Below are 19,233 nucleotides of genomic sequence, written 5' to 3'. Positions count from 1 at the left end.
AAATTCAGAGAGATCATAAACTTCTTTATACCAACATTTCCCCTTCTTACATCAAATTTTATATTGCTGCCAATACATAATTATCCTTCTTGCTAAATGAAAATAAGGTGTGTTCTCTGATATGTGCCCTCTGCTATTTCTCAGACACCAACTGAAGGAGGTATATTCTAAAGTCAATGAACTTTTCTCATAAAACTGAAAGATCTTTTAGAGTATTTTTCATAAACAGCCTCGCATTTTGAATTTTTTTGGAACTAAATTTATATTCATTCATTCTTTTCATAAAAATCTGCCAGGATTCTTTTTGTTTTATACATTATGATTTTTCATCTCCTTGTCCACCCACACTAACTTTTTCTTTGGCAGTTTACATGTGCTCACTGATTTCTGACATGATGCATTAGTTTGTATGGAGGTACACTTGATTTCTTATTTCATGTTCCTTTACAACATAATCCTATTTTACTGCTCATGAGTCACAATGTATTTTCAGAATCACTGTTGAAAACACTGAACATTCAAATAATTTAAGTTCTTCACAGAAGCATGCTATTTTAAGCATTTTCATGTTTTAATACATTATCTTCATGTGCAAGCAGACCTGAACTAATTCAAAGAAAAAAATCCATTCCTTTAATATCTAAAGAGAAAATAAGCAAAATAGAAAGCTCCATCAGTAACCCACTTAACTGCAATCTTTTACATTAATCAATTAATTATGCCCCTTTCCTCTTGCTTTATCCTAGTAAAACAGAAACCACCACCTCAATCTCATGTATTATGTATGTATTAGATAAAAAGTCTTCTTTTCTTCTCCAAGCTAAATAATCCTTAATCGTTTGAATTTTAAAGCTTTCAGCCATTACTAAAATTCCCTCTCTGCTATTTTCAGAATTCTCCATGTTGGTCTTCAAATGAGGGGTCAGAAATAAGCAAATCCAGAACTGAAACATCGAATAAAGACTGGATTGGTGGTAAATAAAATTACAGCAGTAATAGGCTGCTCTGATTTTCTTTATCACTACCTGCCTCTCTGGCAGTCTATCACTGTCCTAATAATAGCTGTCAACACTTCTGATGGTATTATTTGTCCTCTGTGCAAAGGTTTAGTGCCAGCCAAGACTCACAAACAGTAAAGGGTTATCTCTACACTTGAAGGAAACCCCCAAAAGTTAGAGCCCTGTGTCACTGCTGTTTTCTGCCCACCTGGCTAGCAAGTCACCCAGCCTTAAATATGGGATTTGAAGTCAGGCCAACCTGAGTTCAAATCCCAGCTCTGTTGTTTATTATCTATGGGATCCTGGGCAAGTCAGTTTACTTTCCACAACTCTAAGAAGGAAAAAAATACTACCTAATTCATATGCTTGTTATAATGATCAAGAAAGATGATAATTATTAAGAATCCAACGCTGTGCTTAATACATAGTAGATATTCAACACATGGTAGCTTAAAAAACAAAGTTTTCTCCTCTTGAGCATTTGCTTGGCATCTCTTTAACTTTGGCAAAGAGTTCGAGTCCAGGAAAGCTGCATGTTTCTCACGCTTGTGTGGGAAGTAGAGCTATTCTGCCTCACTAAACTATCCATGTGCTATGGCAGCAAAAATGGCTGCTTGCATATCCCATAACCATTCTTCCTGCTTTCTAAGTAATAGAATCCTCTATTTTTTAACTGGGTCTAAGGCTGCCCAGAATAAAATTACCCATTATATCTCAAATGTTCTGACCAATAAAATAAAAGCAGAAATACCATGCAGTAGTTTCCAGAAAGGTCCTTAAAAGACAGCCAGTGTTGGCTGGGCACGGTGGCTCACACCTGTAATCCCAGCACTTTGGGAGGCAGAAGAGGGCGGATCACGAGGTCAGCAGTTTGAGACCAGCCTGGCCAATATGGTGAAATCCTGTCTCTACTAAAAATGCAAAAATTAGCTGGGCGTGGTGGGGCGCACCTGTAGTCCCAGCTACTCGGGAGGCTGAGACAGAAGAATCGTTTGAACCTGGGAGGTGGAGGTTGCAGTGAGCTGAGGTTGCGCCACTGCATTCCAGCCTGGGTGACACAGCGAGACTCCCTCTCAAAAAAAAAAAAAAAAAAAAAAAGACAGCCCATGTATAACCTTTGTTATCTTTTTTCCTTGCCTTCAACCTGCTTGCTGGAATTAGGATATGACAGGTGAAATTCTAGAATCCACCCTGGACCATGAAGACTCTGGACTATACTCTCAGGATGGCAGAGCAGTGAGCTGGAAGGAGTCTGGGTCCTTGAGAAGGATGGAGCCCCCACACCACAAGTCCTGGACTGCCTGCTTTACTATTCAGCCTTAACGAAGAAGGAAATCCTCCATTGGCAACAGTGTGGATGAACCTGGAGGACACTGTGCTAAATAAAATAAGCCAAATACTGCATCATCTCACGTACATGTGGAATCTAAAACAGTCCAACTCCTAAAGGCAGAGAGTAGAATGGTGGTTACCAGGGGCTGAAGGTGGTAGGGAGATTGGAAGATGCTGGTTAAATCGTACAAAGGTGAGTAACTTCTGGAGAGCAAACACACAGCATGGTGACTATAGTTGGTAATACTGTATGATATACTCGAAATTTACTAAGAGTTGATCCTAGGTGTTCTCACCACACACAAAAAATGGTAACTATGTGAGGTAATTGATAGGTTAATTAGCTTGATTGCGGTAATCAGTCCACAATGTGTACACACATCAAATCAGCCAGGCATGGTGGCTGACCCCTGTAATCCCAGCGCTTTGGGAGGCTGAGGCAGGAGGGAGGATCCCTTGAGCCCAGAAGGTCAAGGCTGCAGTGAGCTGTGATTGCACCACTACACTCCAGCCTGGGTGACAGAGTGTGAACCCTGTCTCTAAATAAATAAATGACGCTGTACACCTTAAATATACAGAATTTTTATTGGTCATGTGTATCTCAATCAATCTAGGGAAAAAACTGCCATACTTTGGATGCCATCATTATTTGGGAGGTTTTTGGTAACCTTCAGCTGAACTGGATCCTAACTAATTGAAGTACCTCCAATCTATTCATGGGTTTAAGCCAGTGGCTCTCAACCAGGTGCAGCTTTTCCCCCTAAGACACTTGGCAATGTCTGGAAGCATTTTTATTTGTTGCAACTGTAGGGGTACAGCAGAATACCGCTGGCATTCAGTGGGTAGGGGCAAGGCACACTGCTAAAATTTCTAAAATAAACAGAACAACCTCCCACAATAAAGAATTATCTAGCCCCAAGTGTCAATTTTACCAAGGTTGAGAAACCTTAGGTTAAAAATGCCTCTCAGGAAGGTCAGTGAGAAAACACCCTTTGTTCATTGCAATAAACGTGGTAAAAGAATGAGGTGTCCTGATCAGTCAATATTCTCCCCAACAGAGTTTCCATATATCTCAAATAGTACAACCAGTTTTCAAATAATTAGAGTGCAATGAATTACACAACAGGATGTCTGGTCAAGACTTCAGATGGGAAGCAGGTGGAAGAATACCCCATTTACAAAAGAATCTCAATATTAGTTGCATGTTACGACCACCCAGTGAGCTTTTAAAAAATCCTGACGCCCGGATTCCCCTCCAGACCAATTACATCAAAATTCCTAGGGGTGAAGCCAAGGCACCTACTTGTGGAAGAGCAAACCATTTCCATAAGCACACAGTTTACAAATGCACTGCAGGATTACACAATGCAGGCAGCACTGGATGCTTTCCTGGGCCACAAACTGCCCGCGCCTTTATAAGAGGTTCTGAAAGGACAGACCTTTCATTTCTACTGTAATGTTTGCTTTGACTCCACTTTATCTTCAAAACAAGGGAACACTCAGTCTTTTCTCTAGTTGAATGGCAATTGTGAGTTTCACTAATGGATGCACCTTCATTCTGAGCTCTGGTTTGCCTTCCTTGATTGTGGCATCCCTCACCACCTACACCAACTGTGGGAAACCTATCCAGGTGCCCTTTAATATCCTGAACCAAGGTGGCATTCACATTTTTGGCTCTTGTGCTATTAGCAGAGTCAGTCACTGCTCCTACCAGAAAACCATGGAAAATTCAAAATATCACACAAGTATAGCCACCACATCTTCACTTCAACATCCTGCATCCAGAAAAGAAGAAAAAGGAAAAGCTACAAAACCTAGTGGGATATACAACTTACTTTTTGAAAAGGTCTCAGTGGTTCTGACATACAGCCAAGGTTAAAACCACTAATTTAGTATATTTGAAGGATGCATTTCTAGTACTACTGTGAAAGCAGTTCACGCTAATTCAGAAAATAACCAAACTATTCCAGAACTACAAATATCGCCTTCAAGGTTTTTTGTGTTTGTTTTTAGTGCATTCCACCCTAACAGAGTTGAATGACTTTATTTCCTTTAGAAAATATGAATCTCTCAAATATGTAAAAAATAAAAGTGGACAGGTATATCAACTACTTAGTCTAAATAAAACACATTACCTGCCTTAGGCAGCCTATCCCAAAATTGTACTGAGAGCAATTTGAAGATAGTAACGTAAAACACCAATAAAGTCAGATAGCAGAGTACTATAATTGAACCAGAAAAACAACAGAATAGCTCAGTCTATGAATTAAGAAAACAGCTCCAGGCCAGGCACGGTGGCTCACACCTGTAATTCCGGCACTTTGGGAGACTGAGGTGAGTGGATCACTTGAGGCCGGGAGTTCAAGACCAGCCTGGCCAACATGGCAAAAATTAGTCAGGCGTGGTGGCGTGTGCCTATAATCCCAGCTACTTGGGAGGCTGATGTGGGAGGATCGCTTAAACCCGGAGGCAGAGGTTGCAGTGAGCTGAGATCACTTATAAAAGGATCCAACCTAATTAAACCTGAGAATGTATCTCTTTTGCCTCTAATAGACTAGTCACCTGACAAGCTCAATTATCTAATCCAAATAACTCCAAGTGCCCTTCCCACTGACTCTGCAAACTCTGCTGGAAACGCAAAGCCTAGTAGTAAGACGGAAGACAGAGGAATATACAACATACAGAACGGGAATAGTGCACGAAAGGAATGCACCTTCCTGGTGCCTGTGTCCCATCACTCCTTGGTGGCGGTGGGTACGCCGTGGCAGGAGGCCATACTAGGAAGAGGTTAGGAACTGCAACATTTTATTTTACTCTCACTCGTCAACAGTCACTGACAATGTCACTGAAGATGCTCAACGGTCACTCAAAAGGCATCCTTTAAATGGAGGACAATCCAACTTGCCCATGGACTGGTGAAAGGATAAATAAAATGTGCTATATTCATACCATGAAATATTATTCAGCCAAGAAAAGGAATGGAGCACTGATACATTATACAATGAGAATGAACCTTGAAAACATAATGAGTGAAAGCAACCAGACACAAAAGGCCACATACTACATGATTCCATTTATATGAAATGTCCAGACGAGGTAAATCCATAGACAGAAAGCAGACTGGTGGTTGCCAAGGGCTGGAGGGAGGGAAGGAATGGGGAATGACTGCTAGTGGGCACAGGGTTTCTTTTTAGGGTGATGAAAATATTCTGAAATTATATAGTAGTGACAGTCACAGAGTCTTTGAATACACTAAAACCACTGAATTGTACACTTAAAGGTGGTGACTTCTATAGTACGTGAATTATATCTCATTTTTTAAAAGGCACTCTTCAGTTTAGCACTTCTACTGCCTCTTAAGTCCCTCAGTGCTCAAGACCAAAGGGCCTGCTTCCCAGGGCACCCAGGTGCTATCCCTTTAATCTTGCCCTATTTATGACGTCAAGAGGAAGTGATCTTTGAGAAAGATTAAGGGCTCACACTATTTTTGTTTCATCACATAGTAGAAGGGAAAGGAAAAACGTAAAATCAGAACTTCAGTGTAATCTTTGGTCAATCAAGTTAAGGCAATCCATGATGTGCCTACTGCAATAAAAGTAAGCTGTTCAATCATCCTGGGGCAGTGTACACCATAGTTTTATTGTTTTTTATTGTAGAGACGGGGTTTTCGCCATGTTCCCCGGGCTGGTCTTGAACTGCCAGGCTCAAGCAATCTGCCCTCCTCAGCCTCCCAAAGTGCTGAGATTTTTTTTTTTTTTTTTGAGCTACTTCTTTATCTACCAGATGATGAACTGTATATAGTATTTAAATAGTTCTGAATCTTTGGCTGGTACATTTTGAAGAAGATAAACCATTAATTCTTACCAAGATTCATTCATCTTACAATACAGGAACTGTGTTAAGATATAAAATAACAGATGGTGCTAGAGAACCAGTAATAGATCATTCAAAATAACTAGTTCTGATTTTTAAAAAATCACTAGCTCGCCTGTAGTCCTAGCTACTTGGAAGGCTGAGGGAGGAGGACTGTTACCAGTGTGGGCAACACCGCAGGACCTTGTCTCTTAAAAAAAAAAAAATCTGATGCCTTTCTGTTTCCTCCATTAACTACTAAATACGTCCCTATGTGCAGGCTGGAATCTTCAGTTTGGCACACAAAATAGAACACTCATCCACAAGTCTGTAAGAACAAGAAATACTGATTCTCTTCACCTGCCACTGTCGACTCTGGATTGTTATCTTAAACTCGCTTGGGGTTACCAAATAGTCCACATCTGCCTTTACTGTGGAAAGACTATTTGGTAACAGAAAAATGCTCAGGAATTCCATGAAGCCACAAATTATCAACATGAGTTATCTGTTCATAAACAATGTCTTAGGAAGAATTTATCATGTTATGGGGCATAGTCGTCATGTTACCTTGTCACACCATGCAGAGCAAATCCAGGAACAGCAGGCATGAAAGCACCAGGTTGATGAGTATTCGAGTATAGGTTTGAATAGCATCCCTACAACTAGAGTTTGGGGTGTGTGTGTGTGTGTGTGTGTGTGTATGTGAGTACAGTTTTAGGGAGAGGAGAGGCAACAAGGGTGTTGTACCACTGAGCTCTTTCACTTTTATAGAATGATGCTTTAAAAGGAATCAGAGGACACTATGATAAGGATGACTTGAGTGGATGTCACCTGTAAGCCTCACATAACAAACCTGGAATACTGGCTCTTGGGTTCTAGCTTAAGCGTCACACTTACGAAAAAGAAATGTCTAGACTCAGACATAAAGAAAAACAAATCTATAAAGAATATCATGTAGCCTATTCAAAATTATGCACGGCAAGAGAAACATAAAATCTCCAGATATTATATCAGATATATATTATACCCAAAATTAAATTACTTGTAAACAAATCCATTTACACTGAACCCGTCATTATATATTTGAGTATATATTTGTAAATTGAACCCGTCATTATGTATTTGAGGTATGTATTTGTAAATTGAACCCGTCATTATATATTTGAGGTATGTATTTGTAAATTGAATCCGTCATTATGTATTTGTGACACCAAGATTAACATATGACACCATGTATAAGAACACAGTGCCATCTACGTCTGTGCCTCCTTAGATGGTGTTTTATTCGAATCAGAAAATTAAATAGCATGAGTCATCTTAATGTTAACCCTAGTTCAAAAGCGAATGTCACAAGTTTAAAAACCTCAACTAATTCAAACACCCGATTTCAACCAATATTTTACTTTTCCATCAGGGATTTACCAAAATTATTAATAAAAAGCAAAATGAACATATAAAAGTTTTCTTTCTTTCCCATGTATTATCATTTGGGAACATTAAAAAGAAGGGTAGAGAAACAGAAGCCTAGAAAATTCACAAACTAGATATTACTATATAATCATACTAAATGTGTATATACTATTAAAAATACACAAAAATGGGCTGGGTGCGGTGGCTCACGCCTGTAATCCCAGCACTTTGGGAGGCCGAGGCAGGCAGATCATGAGGTCAGGAGATCGAGACCATCCTGGCTAACACGGTGAAACCCCGTCTCTACTAAAAATACAAAAAATTCGCCGGGTGAGGTGGCGGGTGCCTGTAGTCCCAGCTACGCGGGAGGCTGAGGCAGGAGAATGGCGTGAACTCCAGTGGGGGCGGAGCCTGCAGTGAGCCGAGATCGCGCCACTGCACTCCAGCCTGGGTGAAAGAGTGAGACTCCGTCTCAAAAAAAAAAAAAAATACACAAAAATACACACTCACCCCCTAAAATATCTCAGGTATAACAAGGGACATTGTGCTGCCCTATAAAAGATACTCCTATGGTATTTTCAAATGTGTTTTCTCAAAATAATTAACCTAGAACCTCTTATTTCCAAACCCGAGCCTCTGTACTGTCCAAGACAAACAAAAACCAACACAATGTTTTACTCTGTAATTTAAAAACACATCATCTCCTTCTGATGTCCTTCCAATGCTTTTCTAAGGTAGTCATCTGAGCAGCTAAGCAGGTACTCCCGACATCTGAAGAGCTTTCAATCTATTATAGCCTCATTACAGCTGACTCTTGAAAAACATAGGTTTGAACTGCATGAGTCCACTTATACAGGATTTTGTTTTGCCTCTGCCACCCGAGACAGCAAGACAAACCCCTCCTTATTCTCTTCCTCCTCAGCGTACTTCCATGTGAAGAGATGAGGATGAAGACCTTTATGGTGATCTACTTCCACTCACTGCATAGTAAACATATTTTCTCTTTCTGATTTTCATAATATTTTCTTTTCTCTAGCTTACTTTATTGTAAGAATACAGTATATAATACATATAACATACAAGATATGTGCTAATCAACTATTTATGTTATTGGTACGGCTTTGGTCAACAGTAAGGTATTTAGTAGTTAAGTATTTGGAGAGTCTTTTTTTTTTTTTTTTTTTTTTTAGACAGAGTCTCACTCTGTCACCCAGACTGGAGTGCAGTGGTGTGATCTCAGCTCACTGCAACCTCTGCCTCCCAGGTTCAGGCGATTCTCATACCTCAGCCTCCTGAGTAGCTGGGACTACAGGCATGCGCCACCACACCCAGCTGATTTTTGTATTTTTAGTAGAGACGGGGTTTCACCATGTTGGCCAGGCTGGTCTTGAACTCCTGACCTCCAGTGATCCGCCCACCTCGGCCTCTCAAAGTGCTGGGATTACAGGTGTAAGCCACTGTGCTTGGCCCAAGTCAAATGTTCTATGTGATTTTTGACTGGGGGTGGGGGCAGTGGGGAGTGTGGGTGCCCCCAACTCCCAAATTGTTCAAGAGTCAACTGTATTTGAAAAACCTAATACTTTGAAAAAATTCATTCTAATTACACTGTTAAGGAGATGCTGGATAAATTTAGCTGTCACTAAATTGTAAGATTTATAGACTTGTTTTATTTTTGCTTCCCTGACAACTACTTTTTTTTTTTTAAACCTAACTAGGCAGGGGATGATAATCAGTAGCTGTTGCTGTGCTGTACTTGAAGACCAAATACCTTAGTTGCTTCAAGAACTCCACATCAGAGTTGCTGTTAATGAGCTTGATGAAGTCCTCATAAGAGGGGGCATAGGTGTAGGCTCTCTTGTGATGCTCATTCATCTGCTCTCTGTACTCCAGCTGGGCAAGCAGCATCTGGTTAATGTAATCAGGATTACTCAGTAACTCCACTACTGGCTTCAAGACTACAGGAAGAAGAAGAAATCGCCACTGAGAAAGGTATTCTTCTTTAAGGGAACTGTTTATATATCACATAATTGAAACTACATTTGGAAAACATTTTTCAAGTAGCCAAACAGGGGAATATCTATATAATACAATAAACAATTCAAAAATGTACACACACGCACACATACGGCTGCCTATCCCTCCAAATATGTTATCATCTATGGCTATAATCAAGTTCTCATTTGAATAAATAAGTGAAATGTAAAGGAATAATGAAGGGAAGTCATTTGGAACTCAAGTTGCTAACAAAACTATCAAAATTAAGGCCAGGCGTGGTGGCTCACGCCTGTAATCCCAGCGCTTCGGGAGGCCGAGACAGGTGGATCACTTGAGGTCAGGAGTTCGAGACCAGCCTGGCTAACACGGTGAAACCCCAATCACTACTAAAAATACAAAAATTAGCCATGCATGGTGGCACATGTCTGTAATCCTAGCTACTCAGGAGGCTGAGACAGGAGAATCACTCGAACCCAGGAGTCAGAGGTTGCAGTGAGCCGAGATCGCGCCACTGCACTCCAGCCTTGGCGACAGAGTGAGACTCCATCTCAAAAAACAAAGAACCAAAAAATAACAACAAGCAAAAAAATTAGGTACACTGATTTTTTTTCTTTTATTTATTTTATAAGGCTCAATACGTTTTGACAAGCTTAGTCTGCCAAAGGATGAAAGTCAACATTCTCCCCAACTGGTTAAAACAGACCTCAGAGAGGAAGTTAAAAAGTCAATGACACTATTACAAAGCCATCCTTGTAATTTTAGATTAGAAATTTCCTCTTTTCTCTGTGGTTGGTTATAATAGCTGATGGGCACAGCTGGCTTATCCTGAGATAATAAATGAGATAATCACTGCATCTCAAATGCAATGCTATTTGTCTGAGACTGAGATAGGGGAAGTTTCTCTTATCCTGACTAAGCATTTCCCGGGATATAGTTAACTTTTTTCTAGTAATCACATTATATTTTGGTACAGTTCCTTTTTATTTATTCCAATTTCACAAAATTATGTACAGTCATGCGCCACATAATGACATTTTGGTCAACAACAGACTGAATATATGACAGTGGCCCCCATAAGATTATAATGAAGCTGACAATTTTCTACCATTTAATGACGTCAAGCTAGTGTAAACAAACCTACTGCACTGCCAATAGTATAAAAATACAGCACATACAATTATGTACAGCACATAAAACTTGATAATGATGACAAATGACTGTTATTACAAAAGAGTCAAAAAGTTTAAAAAATTAAAAGTTCATAAAGTAAAAAAATTATAGTAAGCTAAGGTTAATTTACTGAAGAAAATAAAATTTTAAATAAATTTAGTGTAGCCTAAGCATACACTGTTTATGAAGTCTGCAGTGGTGCACACAGGCCTTCAGAGTCACTCCCCACTCACTCAGACTCACTCAGAGCAACGTCCAGTCCTGCAAGCTCCATTCATGGTAAGTGTCCCATATAGGTGTACTATTGTTTATCTTTTATACCATATTTTTACTGTACCTTTTCTATATTTAGATACACAAATACCACTGTTACAATTGCCAACAGTATTCAGTAGAGTAATGTGTGTACAGGTTTATAGTCTAGGAGCAATAGGCTACACCATATTGCCTACACGTGTAGTGGGCTATCCCATGTAGATGTGCAAGTACACTCTATGATATTTGCACAATGACATTGTCTAGTGACACATTTCTTCGCACACATCCCTGTTGTTAAGCAATGCATTACTGTATGGGCATTATCAATAAATCATATAGCAAAGATATTTTAAGTAAATATGCTAATCAGAATTTGACTGTGGTCAGGCATGGTTGCTCACACCTGTAATCTCAGCAATTTGGGAGGCCTAAGTGGGAGGATCACTTGAACCCAGGAGTTCAAGACTTGCCTGCGCAACATAGTAAGACCCCCATGTCTATTAAAAAAAAAAAAAAAGGAATTTGAATACACACATACACATATGTAATATATAAACATACATACTATGGATATGATATAGATACACAAAAACACACACACACACACACACACACTTTCATTAATGTATATATTATTGGCCTAGATAACTCAAAAGCTATCCCAAATGAATGCTTCCCTGTGGAGAGCATAAAAACTGGTTTTCTGTGTCAAAGCATACAACATAATGGACTGTGCATTTGGTGATATGTCATATTAAAAATTTAAGTTTATCCTGTATGGCCAAATACTTTTAGAGACATATAAACAAGATTTTGAAAATACTTCAAATCCCATATGTTCAACAGTAAATAAGGTCTGCATGTAGCACATTAGTTTGCACACTTATTGAATTAGTAAAATCAACTGTATAAGTCTACCTTTTGTTGTGAGAATTTCTGCAAGCATTATACGTAAGCTGAGAGACTGCACATCCTTTGAGGGGAGGAGACAAAACACCAGAACCCGAGAACACGTCTGTAGAAATCTTACTTCATCATCTGAGTTCCTCAAGCATGTGTGCAACACAAAAGGTCTTGGCTGTTCCTCATGTCTAAAGAGAGTGAAAAAGAAGGAAAGAACTTTCTAGAAACAATTCAATTGTGTACTATTAGGTAAAAAATATTTCAAATGAGAAACACATTGGTTATAGTAACTGCCATCTCCTAAATAATCAAATTTCCTCAACCATCAACTCATCGGGAAAACTTTTGCTAGAATAAATGCAAACACATGGCCTTTTTTGGATTTCAAATGAAATCATAACAATGAACTTCAGTAGCATCAAAGGGTCTATATAACTCCAAAATCATAGGAACAATCTAAAAAGGTACGAGTATTTATTTAAGTAATTTTTAAGTCTTCTAGATGTTTTCTTAAATATGACCTGCAGCTTCATTTTTCAAAAAAACCTAAAAAACCATAAACCAGAGTTGCCAGCCTGCTTTCTGACTGGGAGATAATAGGATAAAAAGTCTACAGGTATTTCTAGTGAGCTAGAGGGTCTATAAACTCAACGTTTTCTAATTTGATGGCAAATTGCCTTCTGTGAGGCTCCAAAGTATTTTTCAACCAGTCTTGACAACCTTGGTTGTGCACTTCCCTGTCAGTACTGACTCCATCCCAGGAACATTAATTTGGAGGATCCGAGTGAAGAAGGCTGGAAAACAGAACTTTCTATACTTCCCTTCCCATAGTATCTTCATAGTGATTCAAGAAAGCCTGGGATGCTGCTTTTTCTAATATATTCTAGATAAGGAGGCAAAATATAAGAGATTTTTACAGTAACTAGTAGCTAACACTGAGAAAAAACATGAAACAGAGGGAGAGACACATAGTAGGTACCACACAGGAAATGAAACTAGTGCATATTAGTACTAGTTTATGACCGATGCCTCTCAGGTGTTAACTGAAATTTATTTTTGCAGTGGAGACTGAAGACTAGTTTCTAGAGTGTATAACACTAGAAAAGAAAGGTTTCCTCTGTCTTGTACAACATGAAGGAATTCTATCCTAATGTGGAAAGCCAACGACATGAAAAGAAATTTTTAGAATAAGCCTTTATGCATATACTGATATGTTGACTTTTTAAAAATGGCATCTTCAATTATTTTAAACTCCAGCTTTGCTGCCGGCTAGGTTGATATTTCAATATAGTAAGATTAAAATGCTACTCCTTTATCATGTCAGGCACTTTTAAAGGTAATTCTTTTTATAAATATATATTTAGTTAATAAGCACTGGAGGAAGCTGGGAAAAAAACCACTTTTCCAAGAGAAGCTTATTTAAATAATATCAAAATCTCTCTCCAACGGTACACAGTCCCTTCTCCGTAACAGTAGAAGGCAGATAATAAAGGAGCCTGGTACTCAGACTGCCACAAGTTCCTCTCCCTCCTACAGCTAAGTGAAGGAAAATACTTCTGACTGAGCCAAAGGCCAGAGGGCTGGCCAAAGCAGCTTGATCTATGGAAAAAGGAAAGGCAGATCTCTCCCTGGAATCCTTCCACTAACTCTGAGCAGGATATTCCTATGATGTGCTCTAGAAAGTGGACATCATGTATTGCTTTAAAGCCAAGAAAGCATCATGAGGGGTGGCGCTGCTTCTGTGGCAGGAGACATCTACTAGCCTTCTGGTGGGTTGTAGCAACAGTCTTTGCAGCATCCTTACTGTGTTCTGTGTGGATCAATCATTTGTTTGCTGTAATTCCTACTACTTACCTCTGGGTTCTCATTCCTTGAGTGAGGAAAAGGACATTAATCTTTTATTTAAAAAGTTTCAAATGTACAATGACTTAATCCTCCCACCTATACCAAAAAGTAGACATCATCACGTGTATTCTATAGATGAGAAAATTAAGATCTGAATGATTATGTGAACTGTCAACATCACAGAGGTAATAAAAGGTAGAAATAACTCTCTCAAGTCCTGTTCTGTTTCGATCTCAAGTCCCAACTCTTTACATTACACAATCAGAAATTACAAAGATGAAAAAGAACATTTCAGAGATAAAGAAGGAAAACACGTGAATAAAAATTCTTTTTTTCCCTCAAACTGCATGCCAGTACTTGACCAGCAAAGAAGAAAACTATGAAATTAAAGATGCTATTGAAATAATAGTATAAAAGCAATCATTTTTAGATTTTCCCAAAACATGCTGGAGCAAGACAGATGGGACAAAGGAAGAGGAAGCAGAGGCAAGAATTAAATGTGATATAGATCGGCTTAAAGCAGCAATAGCATGATAGCCTAGAAATAAACACAGGGTGACCAGAAAGCTGCCTCCACAAACAATTACCCAACAGTCAACTAAAGGACGTGTTGTTTTATTAAGGCAATTTATTATTGTTTGTCTGATAGTGGCCAATTCAGTTGGGTGCTACCCAGGCTACCAAAGTCATTCTGCAGCCAATAGAGATCTGCACACTACTGGAGATTTCTAGGACAACAGCCCTGTTCACCTGGGGCAGGCAGATACACATATTTGCCATTAAACCTGGACTCACTGTCTGCTGGTCTCATTGTATGGTTTGTATAAGATGCTACACAGACAATATTAGTTCTCCAGGATACAATCATCTATATAAAAAATGCCAGTGACCTACTGGTACTTTTTCAAATATCCATAATCCAGGAGAAATATGGCAGAATTTTTTTTCTTTATTTTGTTCTTTATTTTTTATCATCAACTACAGCTTCTAGGCATAGCCCAGATGCCAGTAAAATAAATCTACCCTTGACATAAGAAAATTAGAAGCCCAAAGAGAAGGAGCTTATAATATTAAATCACTTTCTGTTTCTATTATTCTGATGCTTTATCCATATCTTTATATTATCCACAAAAGAAGTAATTTCAAAAGCTAGTAAATGTCTGGATGAAAAATATATTCTCATGTTGAAATTAGATAATCATAAAACCACTGAATTTTTCTAACCACTTGCTCTTCTCCCAAATCTAAACCCATCGGTTTTCTAACTAGAATAAACACTGATTTAAAATACTGTCCTCAAGCGGGGCACAGTGGCTCACTGTAATCCCAGCACCTTGGCAGGCTGAGGCAGGTGGATCACTTGAGGTCAAGAGTTCGAGACCAGCCTGGCCAACATGGTGAAACCCCATCTCTACTAAAAATACAAAATGTAGCTGGGTGTGGTGGCACATGCCTATAATCCCAGCTACTCGGGGGGCTAAGGCACAAGAATTCTTGAACCAGAGAAGTGGAGGTTGCAGTGAGCCAAGATCGCACCACTGTACTCCAGCCTGGGCAAAGAGTGAGGCTGTCTGTAAAAATAAAAATAAAAAACTATATATATATATATGTGTGTGTATATATATATATATACGTGTGTGTGTATATATATATATGTATATATATATAGAGAGAGAGAGAGACAGACAGACAGACAGACAGGCAGAATACTGTCCTCTACTGGACCATCATTTAAATACTTTCAAATGAGCTTTCCCTGAATTCAAACAAGTCTTTCATAGTATTTATCAGGTGGAACTATGGAACACTTGAAATAACGGATAGCACAGCAACTTAGCAGGTGCTTGCAGAGGTTGGTGAACACTTCGAAAGGAGAGGCTGAAGGTTTTGAGACTCTAGGAGGTAACTCAAGAGTCCTATTTCTCTCACTTTCCTTATTAATTCACACCCCTCCCCGCTTACTGGAAGTTACTTTCTCTATAAGCAGCAGTTTTCAAAGGGTGGTCCAGAGACTCCTGGGTGTCCCCAAGATCCTTGCAGGGGATCTGGGATGTTAAAACTATAGTAATATAACCAGGTCATTTGTCTTTTTCATTCTCATTCTTCCAAGCATAGCAGTTTCCTCAAGCTACATGATGTGAAATGGCATCATCACTCCCGTGGCTAAGGAAAAGTGTCCTGTGTACTCTTGCACTTTTAAAAATTCTTAGTTTTTAAATATCAAATATGGTAAATACCAATAGATACGATGAGTAGTGAACTGGCAAATGTTGGCTCTCCTGAGGGAAAAAATGCACTGATTTGGATCATCTGCCCATTCCATGGTGTAAATACTCTCACCATGGCCCATTTCAAGCTACCAATCTGGTATAACTGAACTAAAAGTTGGGAAGACTGTGCACAGTTCACTCCTGCATGCCAGTACAAGCCAGCTCCAGCTCACCACTAGATAGAACCCATAGAAATGAGCTCTTTGAAATTCTCAGAAACTTTTAAGAATGTAGAGAAATTCTGGGAACAAAAAGTCTGAGAACCACTGCTTTACAGTAATGGTTTTCAAACCATGGTTTGTGACTTTTAAGTAAGAAAATAAAATTGAGTTGGTCTTAAACATTATTTCTTAAAAAACGTTAAAAAAAAGTGTCAACGTTATTAGAGGTAACAAAAGTACTGTTTTATGAAACGAGGTCATAATATCAAGTGAATTTCTCACAGTGGGTCATAGTTTTAAAAAAAAGTTCACAAAACACTGGGGCAGCAAGCTGGAAAACAGTGGTCATGTCACAGCTCTGTGGATTTTGGCCTCATAAACCTGAGGGAGGGAAGAAGAGTCACACGAAGGGGCAATACAGCTGGGAATGGAGACCTGCTGCATGGCCGCATTCAGCAGCAAGGTCCCCTAAAAGAAGAGCATCGCAGGGCAGAAGGGTGACGTCATCTACATACTTTATCTCTTCCCTGAAGTGAGAATAGGCCACATTAACTGTTCCCATTCCTGTTGCAACCGTGTCCATATCCACACAGGCAGAAGGCTACTCATTTCAGTTAGACAGCTTTTTATGTACAACTGTTTTGTACATAACAATACAAAGGGCTAACAAGCCTAAATATTAGCTACTTTCATAATGAAATTTCTCTCGTCAAAGCCCACAAGCTCCAACGTGTACAACTGTTATGTATGCAACAATAGAAAGGGCTAACAAGCCTAAATATTAGCTACTTTCATAAAGAAATTTCTCTAGTTAAAGCCCAGAAGCTCCAATATTAAGTACCTTTGTAAATCAGTTTTCAGGATATTGTGATGCAACAGAGCTCAACACAGGACTCACAAAAAGAAACATGAACCATATTTAAATTTGTCTAAATACTGTAAACTCATTCACACTGTTCATATTTGAAAACACTACATTTAAATTTTTTATTTCTAGTACTCATAATACTATAAGATCATCACGGTGCTGGCTCAGTGAAATTCATTTTACTGTTTATTTATAGAATTAATTGTATTTATAAACTGAGTTTCCAGCAGAAAGTAAAAAAAACTACCAGAACACAATTATTCCCCCTTAATAAATCTATATTTTCAAGCGAATGCCAGCAATAGGCAGAATATTCTAGAGTTTTATCTTGACTTTGACCCCTTACTCAATTAAAAAAAAATTAACGCAAAAAAAGGGGATAAGTTGCTTATAACAGTTACCTGGCATTAGCAGCTTTCAGGTCACAGAAATGAGTGAGTAAAGTCCTCACAACATCATTGCAGACAACTTTAACCACATCCACGTGACTCAGTCTGTGGTGCAGCTGTCTGGCAATTTCCCAAAAGTCTTCCAAGAGCAGATGGTAAAGTTGTCCCTCATCTCTGCTGAGGTTTCCATACCAGGACAGAATGTAATCTCTATAACTGTAGTCGAACACTACCAGGAATAAACAAAGCAATGAGTAAAACAAATGAAAGAAGCAAACACCAAGACTGCATTTCTACTGGAAACTGGCCACCTACTATTTAATATTCACTGTGTAAAATTAAAGAGAGGAGAAAACAGAACTCCTGAGAATTCCCAAGTCTTTTAAGACGGAAGATTCTCATCTAACTAGAATGTTTAGGTATGGTGACCATGTCCTAAATTTTCCTACAGAGCCCTATTTTAAAATATTCTATCTCGGTGCCAAACTACCTAAATTTCTTAAAAAATCAGAGCATCTTATGTAGTGGCAATACACTTATGAAGTGTACCTGATCTATTGCCTCTTTGCTCCAAATTCAGCCTTTTTGCCCTGCTTTATGATACTGGAGCTGGGCCCTGCAAACACTGTCAGTTCTTTGCACACTGGCATAATGTTAAGTCTGTCAGTAGCACATGCTGGAGGGCAACTGGAGGAGGAAGGGGCTGCTCTCCCCAGTTCCTGTGTGTTCTTCTCTGACTGTTCCTGCCATATTTAGCAGCAGGCATGGCACCCGATGGTGTTCACCCCAACAGCAAGTTCCAATGCCATCCACCGGGCAGCTTCCCACTGAATTCTGCTGGCATCCTATGGGTGGCTCTCCCTCGCCGGTGGTATCTGCTCAAGCTTCTTCACCATCAAGTGGGCCCAGGTTGTGCCTTCTCCAAGGCCTGGATCTCAATCTAGCGGTAAAGAAGGAAACTTCTTCCAAATTTATTCTGTCCTAAGGTGCTCTGCCTCAGTCCTAGCAGGAATGGCTGCTCCCAATATCTGCTCTTCCTTATTCTTTAGTGTTCTCTTTACTCCTTAGTACTTAATACCATGTTGTACATTAATAATTCTTTATATTTAACTTTCTCTGTTCAATTACAGTGTGGTTTCTGTCTCCTAACAAGACCTCAACTAACCTAGGAAGAATCCCATAAATCAGTCTTGGATATCACACTAGGCTCAGCCTCTGTGGCCAATCGCCTTCTTTGGAAGATCTCTAGTGCCTGTGTTCTTAATTCTGCGCCTTGGAATTACGAAAGCCTAGCCATAGACCAGTGCTATCTAATATGAATATGAGAGCCACATATGTAAGTTTTAAGTTTTCTAGAAGACACATTAAAAAAGTAAAAAGATACCACAACAAAAAGCTCATAAAAAATAAGATAATAAAAATAAAAAAGTAAAAAGAAACAGGTAAAATTCACTTTAATAATATATTCATTTAACAAAATATATACAAAATATTATTTCAACATGCAATCAATATTTAAAACTCATATTTTGAAAATAAAATACTTTGCTTTTTTCGTACTGAGCTCTGTAATCTGGTATATGTTTTATTCTTTCAGCAATCTCAATTTGGACCAGACACATTTGGGGTGCTCGACAGCCACATTGTCTAGTGGTTACTGTGTTGGACAGCACAGTTTCTAAAGCCTATTTAGAAAGAAGGTGAAGCCAGTGTGATGTTTGCAAGAAGCCAGGTCTTTTGAAAAATAAAATATTAGTGGGCTTGGTGGTGACTCCCCACAGG

The 19,233-nt window shown here is 39.0% G+C and overlaps 1 protein-coding gene across 2 annotated transcripts in view; it reads right to left on the bottom strand.

Annotated features, from left to right (window-relative positions):
- Positions 1 to 19,233, bottom strand: part of SNX25 (sorting nexin 25) — a 117,619-nt gene that overhangs the window by 88,473 nt on the left and 9,913 nt on the right. For both annotated transcript variants that reach the window (XM_030816389.1, XM_030816390.1), the window contains exons 2-4: positions 17,464 to 17,680; positions 11,934 to 12,106; positions 9,361 to 9,547 (exon numbers count right to left, since the gene is read on the bottom strand). In XM_030816389.1, coding sequence (XP_030672249.1) covers positions 9,361 to 9,547; positions 11,934 to 12,106; positions 17,464 to 17,680 — 577 coding nt within the window. The remainder of the gene's footprint in view (positions 1 to 9,360; positions 9,548 to 11,933; positions 12,107 to 17,463; positions 17,681 to 19,233) is intronic.

Source organism: Nomascus leucogenys, chromosome 7b, assembly GCF_006542625.1.
Source record: "Nomascus leucogenys isolate Asia chromosome 7b, Asia_NLE_v1, whole genome shotgun sequence".
Taxonomy (NCBI): Eukaryota; Metazoa; Chordata; class Mammalia; order Primates; family Hylobatidae; genus Nomascus; species Nomascus leucogenys.
Note: the sequence above shows the minus strand (reverse complement) of the source record. Positions and strands in the feature narration are given on the sequence as shown.